This window comes from Pseudophryne corroboree, chromosome 5 (assembly GCF_028390025.1).
Source record: "Pseudophryne corroboree isolate aPseCor3 chromosome 5, aPseCor3.hap2, whole genome shotgun sequence".
NCBI classification, from domain to species: Eukaryota; Metazoa; Chordata; class Amphibia; order Anura; family Myobatrachidae; genus Pseudophryne; species Pseudophryne corroboree.
In genome coordinates, this window is record NC_086448.1 from 363,550,464 (window position 1) to 363,578,332 (window position 27,869).

Sequence of the window (27,869 nt, forward strand, 5' to 3'; positions counted from 1 at the left end):
TGCTGGGGACTCCGAAAGGACCATGGGGATTATACCAAAGCTGCCAAACGGGCGGGAGAGTGCGGATGACTCTGCAGCACCGAATGAGAGAACTCCAGGTCCTCCTCAGCCAGGGTATCAAATTTGTAGAATTTAGCAAACGTGTTTGCCCCTGACCAAGTAGCTGCTCGGCAAAGTTGTAAAGCCGAGACCCCTCGGGCAGCCGCCCAAGATGAGCCCACTTTCCGTGTGGAATGGGCTTTTACAGATTTTGGCTGTGGCAGGCCTGCCACAGAATGTGCAAGCTGAATTGTACTACAAATCCAACGAGCAATCGTCTGCTTAGAAGCAGGAGCACCCAGCTTGTTGGGTGCATACAGGATAAACAGTGAATCAGATTTTCTGACTCCAGCCGTCCTGGAAACATATATTTTCAGGGCCCTGACTACGTCCAGCAACTTGGAATCCTCCAAGTCCCTAGTAGCCGCAGGCACCACAATAGGCTGGTTTAAGTGAAAAGCTGAAACCACCTTAGGGAGAAATTGAGGACGAGTCCTCAATTCTGCCCTGTCCGTATGAAAAATTAGGTAAGGGCTTTTATAGGATAAAGCCGCCAATTCTGAGACACGCCTGGCTGAAGCCAGGGCTAACAGCATTACCACTTTCCATGTGAGATATTTTAAGTCCACAGTGGTGAGTGGTTCAAACCAATGTGATTTTAGGAATCCCAAAACTACATTGAGATCCCAAGGTGCCACTGGAGGCACAAAAGGAGGCTGTATATGCAGTACTCCCTTGACAAACGTCTGAACTTCAGGAACAGAAGCCAGTTCTTTTTGGAAGAATATTGACAGGGCCGAAATTTGAACCTTAATGGACCCTAATTTGAGGCCCATAGACAGTCCTGTTTGCAGGAAATGCAGGAAATGACCCAGTTGAAATTCCTCTGTAGGGGCCTTCCTGGCCTCGCACCACGCAACATATTTACGCCAAATACGGTGATAATGTTGTACGGTTACATCCTTCCTGGCTTTGATCAGGGTAGGGATGACTTCATCCGGAATGCCTTTTTCCTTCAGGATCCGGCGTTCAACCGCCATGCCGTCAAACGCAGCCGCGGTAAGTCTTGGAACAGACATGGTCCCTGCTGGAGCAGGTCCTTTCTTAGAGGTAGAGGCCACGGGTCTTCCGTGATCATCTCTTGAATTTCCGGGTACCAAGTCCTTCTTGGCCAATCCGGAGCCACGAGTATAGTCTTTACTCCTCTCCTTCTTATGATTCTCAGTACTTTTGGTATGAGAGGAAGAGGAGGGAACACATACACTGACTGGTACACCCACGGTGTTACCAGAGCGTCCACAGCTATTGCCTGAGGGTCCATTGACCTGGCGCAATATCTGTCCAGTTTTTTGTTGAGGCGGGACGCCATCATGTCCACCTTTGGTTTTTCCCAACGGTTCACAATCATGTGGAAGACTTCTGGGTGAAGTCCCCACTCCCCCGGGTGAAGATCGTGTCTGCTGAGGAAGTCTGCTTCCCAGTTGTCCACTCCCGGAATGAACACTGCTGACAGTGCTATCACATGATTCTTCGCCCAGCGAAGAATCCTTGCCACTTCCATCATTGCCCTCCTGCTTCTTGTGCCGCCCTGTCTGTTTACGTGGGCGACTGCCGTGATGTTGTCCGACTGGATCAACACCGGCTGACCCTGAAGCAGAGGTCTTGCCTGACTTAGGGCATTGTAAATGGCCCTTAGTTCCAGGATATTTATGTGAAGTGACGTTTCCATGCTTGACCACAAGCCCTGGAAATTTCTTCCCTGTGTGACTGCTCCCCTGCCTCTCAGGCTGGCATCCGTGGTCACCAGGACCCAATCCTGAATGTCGAATCTGCGGCCCTCTAGGAGATGAGCACTCTGTAACCACCACAGGAGAGACACCCTTGTCCTTGGAGACAGGGTTATCCGCTGATGCATTTGAAGATGCGATCCGGACCATTTATCCAGCAGATCCCACTGAAAAGTTCTTGCGTGGAATCTGCCGAATGGAATCGCTTCGTAAGAAGCCACCATCTTTCCCAGGACCCTTGTGCATTGATGTACTGACACTTGGCCTGGTCTTAGGAGGTTCCTGACTAGGTCGGATAACTCCTTGGCTTTCTCCTCCGGGAGAAACACCTTTTTCTGTACTGTGTCCAGAATCATCCCTAGGAACAGCAGACGTGTCGTCGGAATCAGCTGCGATTTTGGAATATTTAGTATCCATCCGTGCTGTCGTAGTACTACTTGAGATAGTGCTACTCCGACCTCTAACTGTTCTCTGGACCTTGCCCTTATCAGGAGATCGTCCAAGTAAGGGATAATTAAGACGCCTTTTCTTCGAAGAAGAATCATCATTTCGGCCATTACCTTGGTAAAGACCCGGGGGGCCGTGGACAATCAAAACGGCAGCGTCTGAAACTGATAGTGACAGTTCTGTACCACAAACCTGAGGTACCCTTGGTGAGAAGGGCAAATTGGGACATGGAGGTAAGCATCCTTGATGTCCAGAGACACCATATAGTCCCCTTCTTCCAGGTTCGCTATCACTGCTCTGAGTGACTCCATCTTGAACTTGAACCTTTTTATGTAAGTGTTCAAGGATTTCAGATTTAAAATGGGTCTCACCGAGCCGTCCGGCTTCGGTACCACAAACAGCGTGGAATAATACCCCTTTCCCTGTTGTAGGAGGGGTACCTTGATTATCACCTGCTGGGAATACAGCTTGTGAATGGCTTCCAATACCGCCTCCCTGTCGGGGGGAGACGTTGGTAAAGCAGACTTCAGGAACCGGCGAGGGGTAGACGTCTCGAATTCCAATTTGTACCCTGAGATACTACCTGCAGGATCCAGGGGTCCACTTGCGAGTGAGCCCACTGCGCGCTGAAATTCTTGAGACGGGCCCCCACCGTGCCTGAGTCCGCTTGTAAGGCCCCAGCGTCATGCTGAGGACTTGGCAGAAGCGGGGGAGGGCTTCTGTTCGTGGGAAGAGGCTGTCTGCTGCAGTCTTTTTCCCCTTCCTCTGCCCCGGGGCAGATATGAGTGGCCTTTTGCCCGCTTGCCCTTATGGGGACGAAAGGACTGAGCCTGAAAAGACGGTATATTTTTCTGCTGCGAGGTGACTTGGGGTAAAAAGGTGGATTTTCCAGCCGTTGCCGTGGCCACCAGGTCCGATAGACCGACCCCAAATAACTCCTCCCCTTTATACGGCAATACTTCCATATGCCGTTTGGAATCCGCATCCCCTGACCACTGTCGCGTCCATAATCCTCTTCTGGCAGAAATGGACATCGCACTTACTCTTGATGCCAGAGTGCAAATATCCCTCTGTGCATCTCGCATATATAGAAATGCATCCTTTAAATGCTCTATAGTCAATAATATATTGTCCCTGTCCAGGGTATCAATATTTTCAGTCAGGGAATCCGACCAAGCCACCCCAGCACTGCACATCCAGGCTGAGGCGATTGCTGGTCGCAGTATAATACCAGTATGTGTGTATATACTTTTAAGGATATTTTCCAGCTTCCTATCAGCTGGTTCCTTGAGGGCGGCCGTATCAGGGGACGGTAACGCCACTTGTTTTGATAAGCGTGTGAGCGCCTTATCTACGCTAGGGGGTGTTTCCCAATGCGCCCTAACCTCTGGCGGGAAAGGGTATAATGCCAATAACTTTTTAGAAATTAGCAGTTTTTTATCGGGGGAAACCCACGCTTCATCACACACCTCATTTAATTCATCTGATTCGGGAAAAACTACGGGTAGTTTTTTCACACCCCACATAATACCCTTTTTTGTGGTACTTGTAGTATCAGAAATGTTCAAAACCTCCTTCATTGCCGTGATCATGTAACGTGTGGCCCTACTGGAAAATACGTTTGTTTCCTCACCGTCGACACTGGAGTCAGTGTCCGTGTCTGTGTCTGTATCGACCTGAGGTAACGGGCGCTTTAGAGCCCCTGACAGTGTTTGAGACGCCTGTACAGGTATTAACTGATTCGCCGGCTGTCTCATGTCGTCAACAGTCTTTTGTAAAGTGCTGACACTATCACGTAATTCTTTCCATAAGACCATCCAGTCAGGTGTCGACTCCCTAGGGGGTGACATCACTAACACAGGCAATTGCTCCGCCTCCACACCATTTTCCTCCTCATACATGTCGACACAACGTACCGACACACAGCACACACACAGGGAATGCTCTGATAGAGGACAGGACCCCACTAGCCCTTTGGGGAGACAGAGGGAGAGTTTGCCAGCACACACCAGAGCGCTATATATATACAGGGATAACCTTATATAAGTGTTTTTCCCTAATATAGCTGCTGTATATATTTATATGCCAATTTAGTGCCCCCCCTCTCTTGTTTTACCCTGTTTCTGTAGTGCAGGACTGCAGGGGAGAGTCAGGGAGCCTTCCTCCAACGGAGCTGTGAGGAAAAAATGGCGCCAGTGTGCTGAGGAGATAGGCTCCGCCCCTTTTTCGGCGGCCTTTCTCCCGCTTTTTTATGTAAAAATTGGCAGGGGTTAAATACATCCATATAGCCCAGGAGCTATATGTGATGTATTTTTTGCCAAAAAAGGTGTTTTTATTGCGTCTCAGGGCGCCCCCCCCCCCAGCGCCCTGCACCCTCAGTGACCGGAGTGTGAAGTGTGCTGAGAGCAATGGCGCACAGCTGCAGTGCTGTGCGCTACCTTATTGAAGACAGGACGTCTTCTGCCGCCGATTTTCCGGACCTCTTCCGTCTTCTGGCTCTGTAAGGGGGACGGCGGCGCGGCTCTGGGACCCATCCATGGCTGGGCCTGTGATCGTCTCTCTGGAGCTAATGTCCAGTAGCCTAACAAGCCCAATCCACTCTGCACGCAGGTGAGTTTGCTTCTTCTCCCCTTAGTCCCTCGGTGCAGTGAGCCTGTTGCCAGCAGGTTTCACTGAAAATAAAAAACCTACTTTAAACTTTTACACTAAGCAGCTCAGGAGAGCCCCTTAGCCTGCACCCGTCTCGTTCGGGCACAAAAATCTAACTGAGGCTTGGAGGGGGGTCATAGGGGGAGGAGCCAGTGCACACCAGGTAGTCCTAAAGCTTTTTACTTTTGTGCCCAGTCTCCTGCGGAGCCGCTATTCCCCATGGTCCTTTCGGAGTCCCCAGCATCCACTAGGACGTTAGAGAAAATTAAGGGTGACACTGGCATAGAACAATTTATAGTCGCAGTTGGTGGCAGGAGTATTAAAAAGCATCTATAATGTATTTCATACTCTCATAGTCCCTAAACCTTCTGTGGTCCTAAGCAACCCCAGGCCCCAGACCATTAACTTAAAATTTTCCTATGCGCAACATTGGGGGTAATTTTGATCTGATCGCTGCTGTGCATTTTTGCACAGCGTGCTATCAGATCCGAACTGCGCATGTGTATGCAACGCACTGCCCTGGCACGACAGACGGCTGCAAAAGGGATCGCCGGTCAGCGACGGGTTTGTGCGAAGGATCCATTTGCACGGGCGTTCACAAGGAGATTGACAGGAAGAGGGCGTTTGTGGGTGTCAACTGACCATTTTCATGGAGTGTCTGGAAAAACACAGGCATGTACAAGCATTTGCAGGAGGGTGTCTCAGGGCCTGCTCTACCATTAGGCAGCTTTAGGCGGCTGCCTAGGGGCGCCGACTCCTGGAGGGTGACACTAAATTCATCTAGCAAAAAATAAGAATTTACTTACCGATAATTCTATTTCTCATAGTCCGTAGTGGATGCTGGGGACTCCGTAAGGACCATGGGGAATAGCGGCTCCGCAGGAGACTGGGCACATCTAAAGAAAGCTTTAGGACTATCTGGTGTGCACTGGCTCCTCCCCCTATGACCCTCCTCCAAGCCTCAGTTAGGATACTGTGCCCGGACGAGCGTACACAATAAGGAAGGATTTTGAATCCCGGGTAAGACTCATACCAGCCACACCAATCACACCGTATAACCTGTGATCTGAACCCAGTTAACAGCATGATAACAGAGGAGCCTCTGAAAAGATGGCTCACAACAATAATAACCCGATTTTTGTAACAATAACTATGTACAAGTATTGCAGACAATCCGCACTTGGGATGGGCGCCCAGCATCCACTACGGACTATGAGAAATAGAATTATCGGTAAGTAAATTCTTATTTTCTCTAACGTCCTAAGTGGATGCTGGGGACTCCGTAAGGACCATGGGGATTATACCAAAGCTCCCAAACGGGCGGGAGAGTGCGGATGACTCTGCAGCACCAAATGAGAGAACTCCAGGTCCTCCTCAGCCACGATATCAATTTTGTAGAATTTTACAAACGTATTTGCTCCTGACCAAGTAGCTGCTCGGCAAAGTTGTAAAGCCGAGACCCCTCGGGCAGCCGCCCAAGATGAGCCCACCTTCCTTGTGGAGTGGGCATTTACAGATTTTTGGCTGTGGCAGGCCTGCCACAGAATGTGCAAGCTGAATTGTACTACAAATCCAACGAGCAATCGTCTGCTTAGAAGCAGGAGCACCCAGCTTGTTGGGTGCACACAGGATAAACAGCGAGTGAGATTTCCTGACTCCAGCCGTCCTGGAAACATATATTTTCAGGGCACTGACAACGTCTAGCAACTTGGAGGCCTCCAAGTCCCTAGTAGCCGCAGGCACCACCAATAGGTTGGTTCAGGTGAGACGCTGAAACCACCTTGGGGAGAAACTGAGGACGAGTCCTCAATTCCGCCCTGTCCGAATGGAAAATCAGATAAGGGCTTTTTCAGGATAAAGCCGCCAATTCTGACACGCGCCTGGCCCAGGCCAGGGCCAACAGCATGACCACTTTCCATGCGAGATATTTTAACTCCACAGATTTAAGTGGTTCAAACCAATGTGACTTTTGGAACCCAAAACTACATTGAGATCCCAAAGTGCCACTGGAGGCACAAAAGGAGGCTGTATATGCAGTACCCCTTTTACAAACGTCTGAACTTCAGGGACTGAAGCTAGTTCTTTTTGGAAGAAAATTGACAGGGCCGAAATTTGAACCTTAATGGACCCCAATTTCAGGCCCATAGACACTCCTGTTTGCAGGAAATGTAGGAATCGACCCAGTTGAATTTCCTCCGTCGGGCCTTACTGGCCTCGCACCACGCAACATATTTTCGCCAATTGCGGTGATAAAGTTTTTGCGGTTACATCCTTCCTGGCTTTGATCAGGATAGGGATGACTTCATCCGGAATGCCTTTTTTCCTTCAGGATCCGGCGTTCAACCGCCATGCCGTCAAACGCAGCCGCGGTAAGTCTTGGAACAGACAGGGTCCTTGCTGGAGCAGGTCCCTTCTTAGAGGTAGAGGCCACGGATCCTCCGTGAGCATCTCTTGAAGTTCCGGTTACCAAGTCCTTCTTGGCCAATCCGGAACCACGAATATAGTGCTTACTCCTCTCCATCTTATCAATCTCAGTACCTTGGGTATGAGAGGCAGAGGAGGGAACACATACCCTGACTGGTACACCCACGGTGTTACAAGAGCGTCTACAGCTTATTGCCTGAGGGTCCCTGGACCTGGCGCAATACCTGTCGAGTTTTTAATCATGTGGAAGACTTCTGGGTGAAGTCCCCACTCTCCCGGGTGGAGGTCGTGCTGAGGAAGTCTGCTTCCCAGTTGTCCACTCCCGGAATGAATACTGCTGACAGTGCTATCACATGATTTTCCGCCCAGCGAAGAATCCTTGCAGCTTCTGCCATTGCCCTCCTGCTTCTTGTGCCACCCTGTCTGTTTACGTGGGTGACTGCCGTGATGTTGTCCGACTGGATCAACACCGGCTGACCTTGAAGCAGAGGTCTTGCTAAGCTTAGAGCATTGTAAATGTCCCTTAGCTTCAGGATATTTATGTGAAGTGATGTCTCCAGGCTTGACCATAAGCCCTGGATATTCCTTCCCTGTGTGACTGCTCCCCAGCCTCGCAGGCTGGCATCCGGGGTCACCAGGACCCAGTCCTGAATGCCTAATCTGCGGCCCTCTAGAAGATGAGCACTCTGCAACCACCACAGGAGGGACACCCTTGTCCTTGGTGACAGGGTTATCCGCTGATGCATCTGAAGATGCGATCCGGACCATTTGTCCAGCAGGTCCCACTGGAAAGTTCTTGCGTGGAATCTGCCGAATGGGATTGCTTCGTAGGAAGCCACCATTTTACCCAGAACCCTTGTGCATTGATACACTGAGACTTGGCTCGGTTTTAGGAGGTTCCTGACTAGCTCGGATAACTCCCTGGCTTTCTCCTCCAGGAGAAACACCTTATTCTGGACGGTGTCCAGGATCATCCCTAGGAACAGAAGACACGTCGTCGGAACCAGGTGCGATTTTGGAATATTGAGAATCCAATCGTGCTGCCGCAACACTACCGGAGATAGTGCTACACCGACCTCCAACTGTTCCCTGGATCTTACCCTTATCAGGGAATTGTCCAAGGAAGGGATAACTAAAATTCACTTCCTTCGAAGGAATATCATCATTTCGACCATTACCTTGGTAAAGACCCGGGGTGCCGTGTACCATCCATACGGCAGCGTCTGAACTGATAGTGACAGTTTTGTACCATAAACCTGAGGTACCCTTGGTGAGAAGGGTAAATTTTGACATGAAGGTAAGCATCCTTGATGTCCCGAGACATCATGTAGTCCCCTTCTTCCAGGTTCGCAATCACTGCTCTGAGTGACTCAATCTTGAATTTGAACCTCTGTACGTAAGTGTTCAAAGATTTTAGATTTAGATTCGGTCTCACCGAGCCGTCCGGCTTCGGTACCACAACAGTGTGGAATAATACCCCGTTCCCTGTTGCAGGAGGGGTATCTTGATTATCACCTGCTGGGAATACAGCTTGTGAATGGCTTCCAAAACTGTCTCCCTGTCAGAAGGAGACATCGGTAAAGCCGACTTTAGGAAACGGCGAGGGGGAGACGTCTCGAATTCTAATTTGTACCCCTGAGATATCACCTGAAGGATCCAGGGGTCTACTTGCGAGTGAGCCCACTGCGCACTGAAATTCATTGAGACGGGCCCCCCACCGTGCCTGATTCTGCTTGTAAAGCCCCAGCGTATACTGAGGGCTTGGCAGAGGCGGGAGAGGGTTTCTGTTCCTGGGAACTGGCTGATTTCTGCAGCCTTTTTCCTCTCCCTCTGTCACGGGGCAGAAATGAGGAACCTTTTGCCCGCTTGTCCACGAAAAGACTGCGCCTGATAATACGGCGTCTTCTCATGTTGAGAGGCGACCTGGGGTACAAACGTGGAATTCCCAGCTGTTGCCGTGGCCACCAGGTCTGAAAGACCGACCCCAAATAACTCCTCCCTTAATAAAGCAATACTTCCAAATGCCGTTTGGAATACGCATCACCTGACCACTGACGTGTCCATAACCCTCTACTGGTAGAAATGGACAACGCGCTTAGACTTGATGCCAGTCGGCAAATATTCCGCTGTGCATCACGCATATATAAAAATGCATCTTTTAAATGCTCTATAGGCAAAAATATACTGTCCCTATCTAGGGTATCAATATTTTCAGTCAGGGAATCCGACCACGCCAACCCAGCACTGCACATCCAGGCTGAGGCGATTGCTGGTCGCAGTATAACACCAGTATGTGTGTAAATACCTTTTAGGATACCCTCCTGCTTTCTATCAGCAGGATCCTTAAGGGCGGCCATCTCAGGCGAAGGTAGAGCCCTTACAAGCGTGTGAGCGCTTTATCCCCCCTAGGGGGTGTTTCCCAACGCACCCTAACCTCTGGCGGGAAAGGATATAATGCCAATAACATTTTAGAAATTATCCGTTGTTATCGGGGGAAACCCACGCATCATCACACACCTCATTTAATTTCTCAGATTCAGGAAAACTACAGGTAGTTTTTCCTCACCGAACATAATACCCCTTTTTTGGTGGTACTCGTATTATCAGAAATGTGTAAAACATTTTTCATTGCCTCAATCATGTAACGTGTGGCCCTACTGGAAGTCACATTCGTCTCTTCACCGTCGACACTGGAGTCAGTATCCGTGTCGGCGTCTATATCTGCCATCTGAGGTAACGGGCGCTTTAGAGCCCCTGACGGCCTATGAGACGTCTGGACAGGCACAAGCTGAGTAGCCGGCTGTCTCATGTCAACCACTGTCTTTTATACAGAGCTGACACTGTCACGTAATTCCTTCCAACAGTTCATCCACTCAGGTGTCGACCCCCTAGGGGGTGACATCACTATTACAGGCAATCTGCTCCATCTCCACATCATTTTTCTCCTCATACATGTCGACACAAAAGTACCGACATACAGCACACACACAGGGAATGCTCTGATAGAGGACAGGACCCCACTAGCCCTTTGGGGAGACAGAGGGAGAGTTTGCCAGCACACACCAGAGCGCTATATATATATACAGGGATAACCTTATATAAGTGTTTTTCCCCTTATAGCTGCTGTATAGTTAATACTGCGCCTAATTAGTGCCCCCCTCTCTTTTTTTTAAACCCTTTCTGTAGTGTAGTGACTGCAGGGGAGAGACAGGGAGCTTCCCTCCAACGGAGCTGTGAGGGAAAATGGCGCCAGTGTGCTGAGGAGATAGGCTCCGCCCCTTTTTCGCAGACTTTTCTCCTGCTTTTTTATGGATTCTGGCAGGGGTTAAATGCATCCATATAGCCCAGGAGCTATATGTGATGCATTTTTTGCCATCCAAGGTGTTTTTATTGCGTCTCAGGGCGCCCCCCCCAGCGCCCTGCACCCTCAGTGACCGAAGTGTGAAGTGTGCTGAGAGCAATGGCGCTGTCTTCAACAAGACGTCCTTGTTGAAGACAGGACGTCTTCTGCCGCCGATTTTCCGGACCTCTTCTGCCTTCTGGCTCTGTAAGGGGGCCGGCGGCGCGGCTCTGGGACCCATCCAAGCTGGGCCTGTGATCGTCCCTCTGGAGCTAATGTCCAGTAGCCTAAGAAGCCCAATCCACTCTGCACGCAGGTGAGTTCGCTTCTTCTCCCCTTAGTCCCTCGATGCAGTGAGCCTGTTGCCAGCAGGTCTCACTGAAAATAAAAAACCTAATCTAAAACTTTCACTAAGAAGCTCAGGAGAGCCCCTAGTGTGCACCCTTCTCGTTCGGGCACAGAGATCTAACTGGGGCTTGGAGGAGGGTCATAGGGGGAGGAGCCAGTGCACACCAGATAGTCCTAAAGCTTTCTTTAGATGTGCCCAGTCTCCTGCGGAGCCGCTATTCCCCATGGTCCTTACGGAGTCACCAGCATCCACTTAGGACGTTAGAGAAAACTGAAGGATGACTCTGTGTGCAGCCTCCTCCTTACACTGCGCAGGCTGCTGCTTCGGGTGTAATCAGGTGCAGCCGTCGCTATCAGGCTGTGTAACATCATGTCATATGAAGGCACATAGGATGCGGATGTAACTATGGCTCCCCACGGCCGATCCTCATAGTCCTGATTCCGACACTCTAGCAGCAAGCAGCACCTGACTACATGTCTGCACCTGCAGCATCGCTGTAATGCTGCTGCCGGATGTAAGAGGAGCCATACCAATTATGGGGGGAAACAACTATTGAGTAAGTAACCCATGGGGATTTCTACAGGACCACATACAGTACACATCTTACTGCCTGGTGGGTGGTTTATATATGTCACTTGTAAACAGAATAATAGGGAAACAGGGACCGGGGTACAATACAGTACATATGGAGGAGGGGGGGTCAGTAATTAACTTACAGATGGGGAGATGGAACACAATAAGGACCATACAAATATATGTATATAATACTGTATGTATGTATACACATACAATTAAATATCCCACCAGACCCCATATACAGATGCAGTGTATACAGGATAGATAGATAGATAGATAGATAGATAGATAGATAGATAGATAGATAGATAGATAGATAGATAGATAGATAGATAGGATAGATAATTATTCCAGCACTCAGCAAAAAAAAATGTAAATTGGCCTCAGTGTCCTATACAATTGCCAACATGCCAGCTAGCATGTATACATAGGCAGAAAGAACAGTCATCACTCAAGGATTTGAAAGTAAAAGTACTGTATCTTGTGAACAAAGTCCCGAAAATATACTTTTTCACTTTAAAAGTCCATGAGTGTTGTTTCTTCTTTCTGTATATGTATAATAATAAGAATTTACTTACCGATAATTCTATTTCTCGGAGTCCGTAGTGGATGCTGGGGTTCCTGAAAGGACCATGGGGGATAGCGGCTCCGCAGGAGACAGGGCACAAAAAGTAAAGCTTTATGATCAGGTGGTGTGTACTGGCTCCTCCCCCTATGACCCTCCTCCAAGCCTCAGTTAGGTACTGTGCCCGGACGAGCGTACACAATAAGGAAGGATTTATGAATCCCGGGTAAGACTCATACCAGCCACACCAATCACACCGTACAACCTGTGATCTAAACCCAGTTAACAGTATGATAACAGCGGAGCCTCTGAAAAGATGGCTCACAACAATAATAACCCGATTTTTGTAACTATGTACAAGTAATGCAGATAATCCGCACTTGGGATGGGCGCCCAGCATCCACTACGGACTCCGAGAAATAGAATTATCGGTAAGTAAATTCTTATTTTCTCTATCGTCCTAGTGGATGCTGGGGTTCCTGAAAGGACCATGGGGATTATACCAAAGCTCCCAAACGGGCGGGAGAGTGCGGATGACTCTGCAGCACCGAATGAGAGAACTCCAGGTCCTCCTTAGCCAGGGTATCAAATTTGTAGAATTTTACAAACGTGTTCTCCCCCGACCACGTAGCCGCTCGGCAGAGTTGTAATGCCGAGACCCCTCGGGCAGCCGCCCAAGAAGAACCCACCTTCCTTGTGGAGTGGGCTTTTACCGATTTTGGCTGTGGCAGGCCTGCCACAGAATGTGCAAGCTGAATCGTACTACAAATCCAGCGAGCAATAGTCTGCTTAGACGCAGGAGCGCCCAACTTGTTGGGAGCATATAGTATAAACAGCGAGTCAGATTTCCTGACTCCAGCTGTCCTTGAAATGTATATTTTTAAAGCTCTGACAACGTCCAACAACTTGGAGTCCTCCAAGTCGCTTGTAGCCGCAGGCACTACAATAGGTTGGTTCAGATGAAATGCTGACACCACCTTAGGGAGAAAATGCGGACGAGTCCGCAGTTCTGCCCTGTCCGAATGGAAAATCAGATATGGGCTTTTGTAAGATAAAGCTGCCAGTTCTGACACTCTCCTGGCCGAAGCCAGGGCTAGTAGCATGGTCACTTTCCATGTGAGATATTTCAAATCCACAGTTTTTAGTGGTTCAAACCAATGAGATTTGAGAAAGTCCAAAACAACATTGAGATCCCACGGTGCCACTGGAGGCACCACAGGGGGCTGTATATGCAGCACTCCCTTAACAAAAGTCTGGACTTCAGGAACTGAAGCCAATTCTTTTTGGAAGAAAATCGACAGGGCCGAAATTTGAACCTTAATAGATCCCAATTTGAGACCCATAGACAATCCTGATTGCAGGAAATGTAGGAATCGACCCAGTTGAAATTCCTCCGTCGGAGCACTCCGATCCTCGCACCACGCAACATATTTTCGCCAAATGCGGTGATAATGTTGCGCGGTTACTTCCTTCCTTGCTTTAATCAAAGTAGGAATGACTTCTTCCGGCATGCCTTTTTCCTTTAGGATCCGGCGTTCAACCGCCATGCCGTCAAACGCAGCCGCGGTAAGTCTTGAAACAGACAGGGACCCTGCTGAAGCAAGTCCCTTCTCAGAGGTAGAGGCCACGGATCTTCCGTGATCATCTCTTGAAGTTCCGGGTACCAAGTCCTTCTTGGCCAATCCGGAACCACTAGTATCGTTCTTACGCCTCTTTGCCGTATAATTCTCAATACTTTTGGTATGAGAGGCAGAGGAGGAAACACATACACCGACTGGTACACCCAAGGCGTTACCAGCGCGTCCACAGCTATTGCCTGCGGATCTCTTGACCTGGCGCAATACCTGTCCAGTTTTTTGTTGAGGCGAGACGCCATTATGTCCACCATTGGTCTTTCCCAACGGGTTACCAGCATGTGGAAAACTTCTGGATGAAGTCCCCACTCTCCCGGGTGAAGGTCGTGTCTGCTGAGGAAGGCTGCTTCCCAGTTGTACACTCCCGGGATGAACACTGCTGACAGTGCTATCACATGATTCTCTGCCCAGCGAAGAATCCTTGCAGCTTCTGCCATTGCACTCCTGCTTCTTGTGCCGCCCTGTCTGTTCACATGGGCGACTGCCGTGATGTTGTCCGACTGGATCAACACCGGTTTTCCTTGAAGCAGAGGTTCTGCCTGGCTTAGAGCATTGTAGATTGCTCTTAGTTCCAGAATGTTTATGTGAAGAGACGTTTCCAGGCTCGACCACACGCCCTGGAAGTTTCTTCCTTGTGTGACTGCTCCCCAGCCTCTCAGGCTGGCGTCCGTGGTCACCAGGATCCAATCCTGTATGCCGAATCTGCGGCCCTCCAATAGATGAGCACTCTGCAACCACCACAGAAGAGATACCCTTGTCCTTGGAGACAGGGTTATCCGCTGGTGCATCTGAAGATGCGACCCTGACCATTTGTCCAACAGATCCCTCTGGAAAATTCTTGCGTGGAATCTGCCGAATGGAATTGCTTCGTAAGAAGCCACCATTTTTCCCAGGACTCTTGTGCATTGATGTACAGACACCTTTCCTGGTTTTAGGAGGTTCCTGACAAGCTCGGATAACTCCTTGGCTTTTTCCTCCGGGAGAAAAACCTTTTTCTGAACCGTGTCCAGAATCATCCCTAGGAACAGCAGATGTGTTGTCGGAATTAACTGGGATTTTGGAATATTCAGAATCCACCCGTGCTGTTTTAGCACTTCTTGAGACAGTGCTAATCCCATCTCTAGCTGTTCTCTGGACCTTGCCCTTATTAGGAGATCGTCCAAGTATGGGATAATTAATACGCCTTTTCTTCGAAGAAGAATCATCATCTCGGCCATTACCTTGGTAAAGACCCGAGGTGCCGTGGACAATCCGAACGGCAGCGTCTGAAACTGATAGTGACAGTTCTGTACGACGAACCTGAGGTACCCCTGGTGTGAGGGGTAAATTGGAACGTGGAGATACGCATCCTTGATGTCCAAGGATACCATAAAGTCCCCTTCTTCCAGGTTCGCTATCACTGCTCTGAGTGACTCCATCTTGAACTTGAACTTCTTTATGTACAGGTTCAAGGATTTCAGATTTAGAATAGGTCTTACCGAGCCATCCGGCTTCGGTACCACAAATAGAGTGGAATAATACCCCTTTCCTTGTTGTAAAAGGGGTACCTTGACTATCACCTGCTGAGAGTACAGCTTGTGAATGGCTTCCAAGACCGTCACCCTGTCGGAGGGGGACGTTGGTAAAGCAGACTTCAGGAAACAGCGAGGTGGATCCGTCTCTAGTTCCAACCTGTACCCCTGAGATATTATCTGCAGGATCCAGGGATCTACCTGCGAGTGAGCCCACTGCGCGCTGAAATTCTTGAGACGACCCCCCACCGCCCCCGAGTCCGCTTGAGAAGCCCCAGCGTCATGCTGAGGCTTTTGTAGAAGCGGGGGAGGGCTTCTGTTCCTGGGAAGGAGCTGCCTGTTGCTGTCTCTTCCCCCTTCCTCTGCCTCGTGGCAGATATGAATATCCCTTTGCTCTCTTGTTTTTAAAGGAACGAAAGGGCTGCGTTTGAAAAGTCGGTGTCTTTTTCTGTTGGGGAGTGACTTGAGGTAAAAAGGTGGATTTCCCGGCTGTAGCCGTGGCCACCAAATCCGATAGACCGACACCAAATAACTCCTCCCCTTTATACGGCAAAACTTCCATATGCCGTTTTGAGTCCGCATCGCCTGACCACTGTCGCGTCCATAAACTTCTTCTGGCCGAAATGGACACAGCACTTACCCGTGATGCCAGTGTGCAGATATCCCTCTGTGCATCACGCATATAAAGAAATGCATCCTTTATTTGCTCTAAAGACAGTAAAACATTGTCCCTATCCAGGGTATCAATATTTTCAATCAGGGACTCTGACCAAGCTACCCCAGCACTGCACATCCAGGCTGTCGCTATAGCTGGTCGTAGTATAACACCTGTATGTGTGTATATACTTTTTTGGATATTTTCCATCCTCCTATCTGCTGGATCTTTAAGTGCGGCCGTCTCAGGAGAGGGTAACGCCACTTGTTTTGATAAGCGTGTGAGCGCCTTGTCCACCCTAGGAGGTGTTTCCCAGCGCGCCCTAACCTCTGGCGGGAAAGGGTATAAAGCCAATAACTTCTTTGAAATTAGCATTTTTTTATCGGGGGCAACCCACGCTTCATCACACACCTCATTTAATTCATCTGATTCAGGAAAAACTATAGGTAGTTTTTTCACACCCCACATGATACCCTGTTTTGTGGTACCTGTAGTATCAGCAATATGTAACGCCTCCTTCATTGCCAAAATCATATAACGTGTGGCCCTACTAGAAAATACGGTTGATTCGTCACCGTCGCCACTGGAATCAGTGCCTGTGTCTGGGTCTGTGTCGACCGACTGAGGCAAAGGGCGTTTTACAGCCCCTGACGGTGTTTGAGGCGCCTGGACAGGCACTAATTGATTGTCCGGCCGTCTCATGTCGTCAAACGACTGCTTTAGCGTGTTGACACTATCCCGTAATTCCATAAATAAAGGCATCCATTCTGGTGTCGACCCCCTAGGAGGTGACATCCCCATATTTGGCAATTGCTCCGCCTCCACACCAATATCGTCCTCATACATGTCGACACACACGTACCGACACACAGCAGACACACAGGGAATGCTCTTAACGAAGACAGGACCCCACTAGCCCTTTGGGGAGACAGAGGGAGAGTTTGCCAGCACACACCAAAAGCGCTATATATGACAGGGATAGCCTTATAATAAGTGCTCCCTGTATAGCTGCTTTAATAATATAGTTTTGCCACAATTTTGCCCCCCCTCTCTTGTTTTACCCTGTTTCTGTAGTGCAGTGCAGGGGAGAGCCTGGGAGCCTTCCTGACCAGCGGAGCTGTGTGAGGAAAATGGCGCTGTGTGCTGAGGAGATAGGCCCCGCCCCTTTTTCGGCGGGCTCGTCTCACGCTCTTTAGTGGATTCTGGCAGGGGTTAAATATCTCCATATAGCCCCCGGAGGCTATATGTGAGGTATTTTTAGCCAAAAAAGGTTTTCATTTGCCTCCCAGGGCGACCCCCTCCCAGCGCCCTGCACCCTCAGTGACTGCCGTGTGAAGTGTGCTGAGAGGAAAATGGCGCACAGCTGCAGTGCTGTGCGCTACCTTAAGAAGACTGAGGAGTCTTCTGCCGCCGATTCTGGACCTCTTCTCGTTTCAGCATCTGCAAGGGGGCCGGCGGCGAGGCTCCGGTGACCATCCAGGCTGTACCTGTGATCGTCCCTCTGGAGCTAATGTCCAGTAGCCAAGAAGCCAATCCATCCTGCACGCAGGTGAGTTCACTTCTTCTCCCCTAAGTCCCTCGTTGCAGTGATCCTGTTGCCAGCAGGACTCACTGTAAAATAAAAAACCTAAGCTAAACTTTTCTAAGCAGCTCTTTAGGAGAGCCACCTAGATTGCACCCTTCTCGGCCGGGCACAAAAATCTAACTAAGGCTTGGAGGAGGGTCATAGGGGGAGGAGCCAGTACACACCACCTGATCATAAAGCTTTACTTTTTGTGCCCTGTCTCCTGCGGAGCCGCTATCCCCCATGGTCCTTTCAGGAACCCCAGCATCCACTAGGACGATAGAGAAAATGCAATATACCCTAGTCCACCTAGTGGCCACCTGCATCTCCCTGCCGAAAGGTGGGGGGTTTGCAGGTTAGGGGGCGCTAGGCTGGACATTTGCCTAGGGTGCATAGAGACCTTGCACTGGCCCTGGGGTGTCTGACGTCAAATCCGTTCCTGAGCAGCCTGAAGCGATCACAGCGGCTGAGTAAGTCCTGGGCTGTGCAGAGACTGCACAATATCAGTGTGTGCAGCTCTGCTATACATGCGTTCGCACACTTGCACAAGCAGAGTGAAAATACACTCCCCCTGTAAGCAGCGACTATCGCAGGACTGCAAAAATCGCTGCCTAGCTATCAGATCTGAATTATCCCCATTGTGTTTATGTGTGCACATGGTATACATCCCAATTATATCAAGGTGCTACCCCTTGCACTTCCCCTATTTGTGTTGTCAATGTGCATTTCTATACCAATATAACTATACAGCTACAGTATACAGCCAGAATTCTAAAGATTTCAAGGGGCAACATTTATTTTATTTGGTCAGAACATCATCAACCGTAGTTGCACCACTGGTAGTGACAAGGCACCATGTCAGAGTAGCTCTGCCTAACCTCCACCAACTCTCCAGGACCATTTAAAGTCCTAGTGGCCAGTTCCTTAGCAGGGCAGTGCGTGGCTTTTGTAGATAGCCAATATTGATTTTTCGTCTTGAAGTAACAACCGGCTGTACGTCAGTTGGAAATGGTATAAAAGCAAAGAAAATCTTACCTGAGATAGAATGGTATCTAAATCACATTTTGGAAGTGAAAGAGTTTCGAACACGCTCTGCTGTGTTTGATTAAAATAACTGACCATGTCATCATAGTTCTCCTGTGTTATATTTCCCTCTGGCCAATCAAATGTGTTTGTCAATGTTAGAATGTTTCTGAAACAGAAATGAGCATCTTTAAACTAAAGTAATTTATATAAAATCGTAGGTGTTCTGCTGAAAGGTAAAATCACATGTTGTGCAGGTTTCATATGCCCTGTATTGTATTGTATTAATTGTTTATGGCACATTTTTTTTTAAGACCAGAAGTCTTATACATGTTTTTAATTCCACAATTTTACATATACATGTGTGTTGTGACTACAATGTTACGTGTACATGTGCATTTGTTTCCACATGTTACTGAATCAGTTTAATGGGAGCCTCACATCACTGCTGTTTTACCATATTACTCGGGCCTTTCCACTATCATATTTTCAGTGTGTGGCCTTATGATTGTCTCCATTGCTGCCCCATCCTCACTAACATAATCACACAAACAGACCAGGTTGTACTGACCCACAGGGGTACAGAGAACCTCCAGTGAGCCCCACTGCCTGAGGCTCTCACTATTTTCTTTAATGTCAGGGTACAGACTGCGCACTTATAATATACATTGCTACTCTATTATAGGGCCAATTACATGGTCTCTGATAGCTGCCCAACCCTTAAGCAATGACCCCTATCACTGCATCCCCTGGTGGGCCCTTCATGCCCCAGTCATACACTGGGTTACTGCCTTACCCAATATAAGGGGGTTAATGTCCCATGATTACTTTGTGCAGCTGTGCACATTCTGATTTTCCCATAGGTTAAAGTTTGTTCTATCCACCTACCTCACACACAAATGAGAACATTATATAAATGATGATTCCAAAAGTGCTCAGATGTTATAATTATATTTTATTTATATGGTGACACTGCCACTAAGTGTACACATCGCCTTACATGGAGAAATACAATGTTATAAACAAACAGTACAATATAAAAAGAGGCAACAGTTAAAAAAAAATCAGACAATAAGTTATTGATACAACTAAATGAATGATAGTAATAGTAGCATTCAGTACCCAGGCAACAGCGGAGAGAAAGGATAAGAGTCACTGACTGTGAGTAGAAGTGCACTGAATACAGTATAAGGATAGTGAAGGATGAGAGCTAAGGGACCTATATACTAGACCTTGGAGAGTGATAAAGTGGGGAGAGATAAAGTATCAACCAATCAGCTTCTCTCATTTTCAAACACAGTCTGTAACATGGCAGGAGCTGATTGGATGGTACTCAGACCCGGCAACAGGGGGGAACAAAGGGTACAGTAGTACCGGTTCATGAGGTTCAAAGGGCCCCGAGGTTCAGGGGTAAAAAACCAGTGCGCCTAATAGTAAAGTGTCAGTGTAAGTAATCGCTACTGCCAACCTCAACTTAGATAATACACCTCCCCCCCACGTTACTGCTATCACATAGTTTGGTCCGGTCCCAGTCATTGCGCTGCACATAATATAAATGAAGTTATGACATCTTTATCCTTTGCCAGCCAGCCCTTCATACTCTGTCCTTGCCGCTGCTGCCCGGCCACCTAAGAAAAGGGGCAGCCATGGAGAGAATCGTTAGGCACAGAGCCTATGAAGCAACTGCAATAGCCCCACCTCTATTCCACTTGTTACAGACACCCTCCCTGGATAGCACTTCAGAAGAGTGACTGGCAGCCTGTGCTAAGTCAAGTGACAGCAGTACTCCGCTCTGCAGTTATAGCCCTGCTGGTTTTCTGCACCTCTCGATATTGTAGGTGAGTGTAGCAGGGACTCCCCTCTCATCTGTCTCTGTCTGTGCCAGTCTCTTTCTCTCTGTGTATGTGTGTCAGTCTGTGTGTGTGCCAGTCTCTGTCTCTTTGTGTATGCCAGACTGTCTCTGTACTAGTCTCTGTCTCTCTGTCTTTGCCAGTCTCTCTCTCTGTGCCAGTCTCTGTCACTCTCTCTGTGACAGTGTGTGTGTGTGTGTGTGTGTGTGTGTGTGTGTGTGTGTGTGTGTGTGTGTGTGTGTGTGTGTGTGTGTCAGTCTCTGTCTCTCTCTGTGTGTGTGTCAACCTGGCTTCTGTCTGGCTCCTATCCACTGTCTCCGGGGGTGAAATGAGAGTGGCACACGGGTGCGCCTGGGTGTGCACAATCACTGACAGCACTAAGCTATATGCTGGGGTATTATCAACGTGTGGGCGCTGTGAGGCTGCTGTGCATGTAGAGAATAGAGCGACAAGTGTGGACTGGCGGATGTGTGCCTGCACCTGTGCCCTGCACATTGGTGATCTCAGGGACTATCAGACTGTAGACGCCCATTGGTTAAAGTGAGCTGGAATAGGGAGGTTCTGCGTTCCGTCAGTTCCATTGGGAAACGGAACCAGTTTGGCCTCCTCCGGCTCACCTAACCCAGGAAGATGTCTGGCGCACAGGAAGATGCCAGGCACCCGCTGAGATTTTGTTACCAGTGGGCGCCCGGCTCCATCCCCACATCGTCAGCCAGAGGCAGGAGCTCACTCCTGAGCTACAGCTTCCGGCTCCCGAGTCCCGCAGTGTGCAATATGGGAGAGATATCATGAGTGAGGCTAGGCAACAATCAGAGGAAGAGAGGAGAGAACAAGAGGGACAAAGTAAAAAAAACAACAACTATTTTTATTATAGTGCTTACCTGTCAAAACAATCATCAAATTGGGCTGTAGCACGAAATCCAATGATAGAGTAGATAACGGTGGCAGCATATATGGATGTGCAGCCATTTATAATGGAGATTATGACTGCATCTCTTTCACAGTTATTACTGTAAAATAAAAATGTATCATTTATTAGCATCTGTCAATTTGTAAATCAATCAATCAATCTTCTGACATTTTAGTTTTACTGCATACATGAAACCAAAAAAATAAAAATAAATGACTGCACTTAATGTGCTGACATTAATAGTAATAAATATATAAATAGTATAATTGTGTTTGGTTTCACTCAATTAATACACAGGGAAACTTGCTTATAGTAATAGCAACAATCTTTACTGTATTTCAGTTAAAAATGATACATTTGTTTAAATATTATTTGAAACAAATAGTTTCTCAATTAACATAATTATTAAATATAATATAATGTATTAAACAATAGTGCTGTCCAGAAAATAAAGATGTTAGACCGCAGCCAGGTAATACTGGAGTCTCCACACACTGTTCACTTAGCAGCATCAATGTGTTTCTTTTAATAAAGAGCAGATAAGTTCCAACTGCTATATAGCAACGACAGCACCACAAATATGTTTCCAAATACTTGGCAATAGATACACAATAGATATTGCAATAATATGATCCCGCGGTATAACTTGGTGTGGTTCCATCCGCCTGACACCGGCGTCCCAGTGCAGGGGATAGAGCTCTGTATTGTAATTACCCGATCCAATGGGAATAGCCGATGGCAGCAGAGGTAGTCAATCCGGAGATTCAGGTATGTACCCAACCTAAGCGTATAGCCCACAATCAACTGCTGGCACTGATGGTGCAGAATACCTGTCCTGGCGAGCGGAGAGAGTGGCACTCTGTAACCGGATCAAGACAACCGCGGGTAACAAAAGCGTCAGTGTTGCAGTCCGTCACTCATATCCGTCCTGGTGAGCGGAAAGTGTAATGCTCCGATAGCTGGGTAGAGACAACTGCGCATAGTGGAAGCGTCTGTGCTGCAGTCCGTCACTCCTACAAAGACCAGACTTAATTGTAGGGGATGACGTCAACGCGCTTCGTCCCGTACAAAACCGGGTGTTCTCAAGACTGGTCTTGAGAAAGTCCTGGTTTTGTATGGGACGAAACGCACTGATACTTTTGTTACCTGCGGTTTTCTTGATCCGGTTACCGAGTGCCACTCTCTGTGCTCGCCAGGACAGGTATTCTGCACCATCATAGTGCCAGCGGTTGATTGTGGGCTATACGCTCAGGTTGAGCACATACCTGAATCTAAGGATTTACTAAGGATTTACTATCTCTGTTGCCATTGGATATTCCATCGGATATTAGCACAGCTACGATCAGGCACTCAGACATGCGGGGGGACACCCAGAACAGGGATAGTCCGCCCTGCATGTCAGTGCGGGCTACCCCCCGCAGAAATGCAAAAGCAACTCACAGCGGCGATGCTTTCGCAATTCAGGAGTACCTCCCGGCCAGAGCACAGAGCAGCTCCTGCGGCTGGCCAGGAGAACCTCTTTGCTGCCCGGGTCGCAGCGACAGCGTGTGACATCACACAGCCAATACGGGCCCCTCCCCCAACGGTTTGATCACGCCTGCGTTGGACGGACCGCGCCCCCTTATCAACGGCTTAACGCCACCGTTTGGACGGACCGCGCCCCCTAAACGGCGGCTTAACGCCACCGTCCAGCCCCCTCCCGCCCAGCGACCGCCTCTGCCTGTCAGTCAGGCAGAGGCGATCGCTAGGCAATGACGGCCTTCGGCCATCTGGCATGCGCCGGCACAGTACTGCCCGATTGCACTGCTGCGAACAAATGCAGCGTGCGATCGGGTCGGAATGACCCCCATAGGCCCTCATTCAGATTCAGTTGCTAAATAGCAAAAATCCCAAACGGACACTGGGCCTAATTCAGACCTGATTGCAACTGCAAATTTGTTAGCTAATAGGCAAAACCATGTGCACTGCAGGTAGGGCAGATATACAGTAACATGTGCAGAGAGAGTTACATTTGGGTGGGTTATATTGTTTCTGTGCAGGGTAAATACTGGCTGCTATATTTTTACACTACAATTTGGATTTCAGTTTGGACACACCCCACCCAAATCTATCTCTGCACATGTTATATCTGCGCCCCCCCCCCCCCCTCCCCCAGCAGTGCACATGGGGGGTAATTCAGACCTGATCGCTGCTGTGTGTTTTTGCACAGCGTGCGATCAGATCTGAACTGCGCATGCGTATGCCATAAGCGACGGGTTAGTATGAAGGATTTATTTGCACGGGCGGTCGCTAGGAGATTGACAGGAAAAGTGCGTTTGTGGGTGTCAACTGACCATTTTCAGGGAGTGTCTGGTAAAATGCAGGTGTGTCCATGCGTTTGCAGGGAGGGTGTCTGACATAAAATCCTGTCCTGAACAGGCTGTTGTGATTGCAGCGGTTGAGTAAGTCCAGGGCTGCGCAGAGACTGCACAAAATCAGTTTGTGCAGCACTGCTACATACTGTATGCGATTGGACACTTGCACAGCAAAAATACACTCACCCTGTAGGCAACAACTATATGATCGCAGGACTGCAAAAATCGCTGCCAAGCAATCAGGTCTGAATTACCCCCTTGGTTTTTTCCATCAGCTAACAAATTTGCTGCTGCGATCAGGTCTGAATTAGGCCTACTTTTCGGCCATATTTAGCGTGCACATTGAGAATGTGTGAACGCATTCCAGAATGATACGATCGCAAAGTGATTGACAGGGGTCAGGCATTTGGTGGCGGCGATGCGGCATTGGGGGGGAGGGGAGCAGGAAACACAGGTTTCCTGTGGTCATTTTTTGGGCAGCCCTGTGATTCCTGTGATAAGAGACATGGTGGCGGCGTGCCTGAATAAGCAGCCTTGCTGTATATGCAGGGGGCTACCACTATTTGTTGAATTCTGTGATGCGATCGCAATTGAATTGCAATGGACGCCACTTCACATGCTGAGCGGCCTTGCCATGTGCTGGGCGGCCCCCAGCATGTGATTGTAAGCAGTAGCAGTTTTGCTCTTTTAGCAAAACTGCTACTGAAGATGAATGAGGGTCACAGTACAGTAAGTGCAATGCTAATCATTTTGTTAATATGTTAGCTACTGATCTGTCCACATACACATTTATCACACAAACTCTTTGTGTGAAAGGGATGAGATTTGTGTTCCTAAATATATCTAACGAGGTTTCGAGTGAGTTCTGTTTTTAATTTGAATACACCCGGAGCCGTAACTAGACTTTTTGGTGCCCTGTGCCAGAGAGAGAATTGGTGCCCCTCCACCCCTTTTTTCCAATAAGGACATAATGCGCATGCCTTGTGGGCATTGGACAAGATTGATTCCAGTGAAAGCCCATGCTATAATGCCCATATATACACTGCTCAAAAAAATAAAGGGAACACTAAAATAACACATCCTAGATCTGAATGAATGAAATATTCTTATTAAAAACTTTGTTCTTTACATTGTGGAATGTGCTGACAACAAAATCACACAAAAATTATCAATGGAAATCAAATTTATTAACCCATGGAGGTCTGGATTTGGAGTCACCCACAAAATTAAAGTGGAAAAACAGACTACAGGCTGATCCAACTTTGATGTAATGTCCATAAAACAAGTCAAAATGAGGCTCAGTAGTGTGTGTGGCCTCCACGTGCCTGTATGACCTCCCTACAACGCCTGGGCATGCTCCTGATGAGGTGGCAGATGGTCTCCTGAGGGATCTCCTCCCAGACCTGGAGTAAAGCAACTCCTGGACAGTCTGTGGTGCAACACCACGTTGGTGGATGGAGTGAGACATGATGTCCCAGATGTGCTCAATTGGATTCAGGTCTGGGGAACGGGCGGGCTAGTCCATAGCATCAATTCTTTCGTCTTGCAGGAACTGCTGACACACTCCAGCCACATGAGGTCTAGCATTGTCTTGCATTAGGAGGAACCCAGGGCCAACTGCACCAGCATATGGTCTCACAAGGAGTCTGAGGATCTCATCTCTGTACCTAATGGCAGTCAGGCTACCTCTGGCGAGCACATGGAGGGCTGTGCGGCACCCCAAAGAAATGCCAGCCCGCACCATTACTGACCCACTGCCAAACCGGTCATGCTGGAGGATGTTGCAGGCAGCAGAACGTTCTCCTTGGCATCTCCAGACTCTGTCACATCTGTCACATGTGCTCAGTGAGAACCTGCTTTCATCTATGAAGAGCACAGGGCGCCAGTGGCGAATTTGCCAATCTTGGTGTTCTCTGGCAAATGCCAAACGTCCTGCATGGTGTTAGGCTGTAAGCACAACCCCCACCTGTGGATGTTGGGCCCTCATACCACCCTCATGGAGTCTGTTTCTGATCATTTGAGTAGACACATGCACATTTGTGGCTTGCTGGAGGTCATTTTGCAGGGCTCTGGCAGTGCTCCTCCTGTTCCTCCTTGCACAAAGGCGGAGGTAGCAGTCAGCAGTCCTGCTGCTGGGTTGTTGCCCTCCTACGGCCTCCTCCACGTCTCCTGATGTACTGGCCTGTCTCCTGGTAGCGCATCCATGCTCTGGACACTACGCTGACAGACACAGCAAACCTTCTTGCCACAGCTCGCATTGATGTGCCATCCTGGATGAGCTGCACTACCTGAGCCACTTGTGTGGGTTGTAGGGAGGTCATACAGGCACGTGGAGGCCACACACACTACTGAGCCTCATTTTGACTTGTTTTAAGGACATTACATCAAAGTTGGATCAACCTGTAGTGTGTTTTTCCACTTTAATTTTGAGGGTGACTCCAAATCCAAACCTCCATGGGTTAATAAATTTGATTTCCATTGATAATTTTTGTGTGATTTTGTTGTCAGCACATTCAACTATGTAAAGAACAAGGTATTTAATAAAAATATTTCATTCATTTAGATCAAGGATGTGTTATTTTAGTGTTCCCTTTATTTTTTTGAGCAGTGTATATAGATTCACAAACAGATGTCTGGCACTCACGCTTACAGGTCCAATAACAAAGATCCGGTGCCTAACCTCTCAATGAGCGTATGGGACAAAACAGTTGGTGGCACTCATAAAGAAAAATGCAGAGTCGACCGTACCAGCGTTGACTCTGCATTTTTCTTTCTGAGTGCCACCAACTGTTTTGTCCTATATATATATATATATATATATATATAGATGATAATCACCTTGACAAAGGGGCGCCATGGCCTCGAAACTAGTGATGTGCATTGGAAATTTTTCAGGTTTTGTGTTTTGGATTCGGTTCCGCGGCCGTGTTTTGGATTCGGACGCGTTTTGGCAAAACCTCCCTGAAATTTTTTTGTCGGATTCGGGTGTGTTTTGGATTCGGGTGTTTTTTTACAAAAACCCCTCAAAAACAGCTTAAATCATAGAATTTGGGGGTAATTTTGATCCCATAGTATTATTAACCTCAATAACCATAATTTCCACTCATTTTCAGTCTATTCTGAACACCTCACACCTCAGAATATTATTTTTAGTCCTAAAATTTGCACCGAGGTCGCTGGATGGCTAAGCTAAGCGACCCAAGTGGCCGACACAAACACCTGGCCCATCTAGGGAGTAGCACTGCAGTGTCAGACAGGATGGCACTTCAAAAAAATAGTCCCCAAACAGCACATGATGCAAAGAAAAAAAGAGGCGCAATGAGGTAGCTGTGTGACTAAGCTAAGCGACCCAAGTGGCCGACACAAAGACCCAAGTGGCCGACACAAACACCTGGCCCATCTAGGAGTGGCACTGCAGTGACAGACAGGATGGCACTTCAAAAAAATAGTCCCCAAACAGCACATGATGCAAAGAAAAAAAAGGGCGCAATGAGGTAGCTGTGTGACTAAGCTAAGCGACCCAAGTGGCCGACACAAACACCTGGTCCATCTAGGAGTGGCACTGCAGTGTCAGACAGGATGGCACTTCAAAAAAATAGTCCCCAAACAGCACATGATGCAAAGAAAAAAGAGGCGCAATGAGGTAGTTGTGTGACTAAGCTAAGCGACCCAAGTGGCCGACACAAACACCTGGCCCATCTAGGAGTGGCACTGCAGAGTCAGACAGGATGGCAGATTTAAAAAATAGTCCCCAAACAGCACATGATGCAAAGAAAAAAAGAGGTGCACCAAGGTCGCTGGATGGCTAAGCTAAGCGACCCAAGTGGCCGACACAAACACCTGGCCCATCTAGGAGTGGCACTGCAGTGTCAGACAGGATGGCAGATTTAAAAAATAGTCCCCAAACAGCACATGATGCAAAGAAAAAAAGAGGTGCAATGAGGTAGCTGTGTGACTAAGCTAAGCGACCCAAGTGGCCGACACAAACACCTGGCCCATCTAGGAGTGGCAATGCACTGTCCTACTACTATATATATACTGCGCACAACTTAAATGCACCACAGGTATGGATGGATAGTATACTTGACGACACAGAGGTAGGTAGAGCAGTGGCCTTCTGTACCGTACTGCTATATATTATATACTGGTGGTCAGCAAACTGTGCAAAACTGAAATGCACCACAGGTATGGA

General features: G+C 48.4%; 1 protein-coding gene and 1 long non-coding RNA gene across 4 annotated transcripts in view; one reads left to right on the forward strand and one right to left on the reverse strand.

Annotated features, from left to right (window-relative positions):
* Nucleotides 1-27,869, reverse strand: part of SLC6A19 (solute carrier family 6 member 19) — a 572,970-nt gene that overhangs the window by 113,821 nt on the left and 431,280 nt on the right. Inside the window, exons 7-8 of the mRNA XM_063922661.1 lie at nucleotides 21,295-21,423; nucleotides 18,576-18,732 (exon numbers count right to left, since the gene is read on the reverse strand). Of these exons, the coding sequence (XP_063778731.1) occupies nucleotides 18,576-18,732; nucleotides 21,295-21,423 (286 nt within the window). The remainder of the gene's footprint in view (nucleotides 1-18,575; nucleotides 18,733-21,294; nucleotides 21,424-27,869) is intronic.
* Nucleotides 20,172-27,869, forward strand: part of LOC134927755 (uncharacterized) — a 285,855-nt gene continuing 278,157 nt past the window's right edge. For 2 of the 3 annotated variants that reach the window (XR_010177720.1, XR_010177721.1), the window contains exon 1: nucleotides 20,175-20,401. This is a non-coding gene — a long non-coding RNA (uncharacterized LOC134927755). Of the gene's footprint in view, nucleotides 20,402-27,869 lie in introns of all 3 variants that reach the window. The other variant, XR_010177722.1, reaches the window with a different exon arrangement.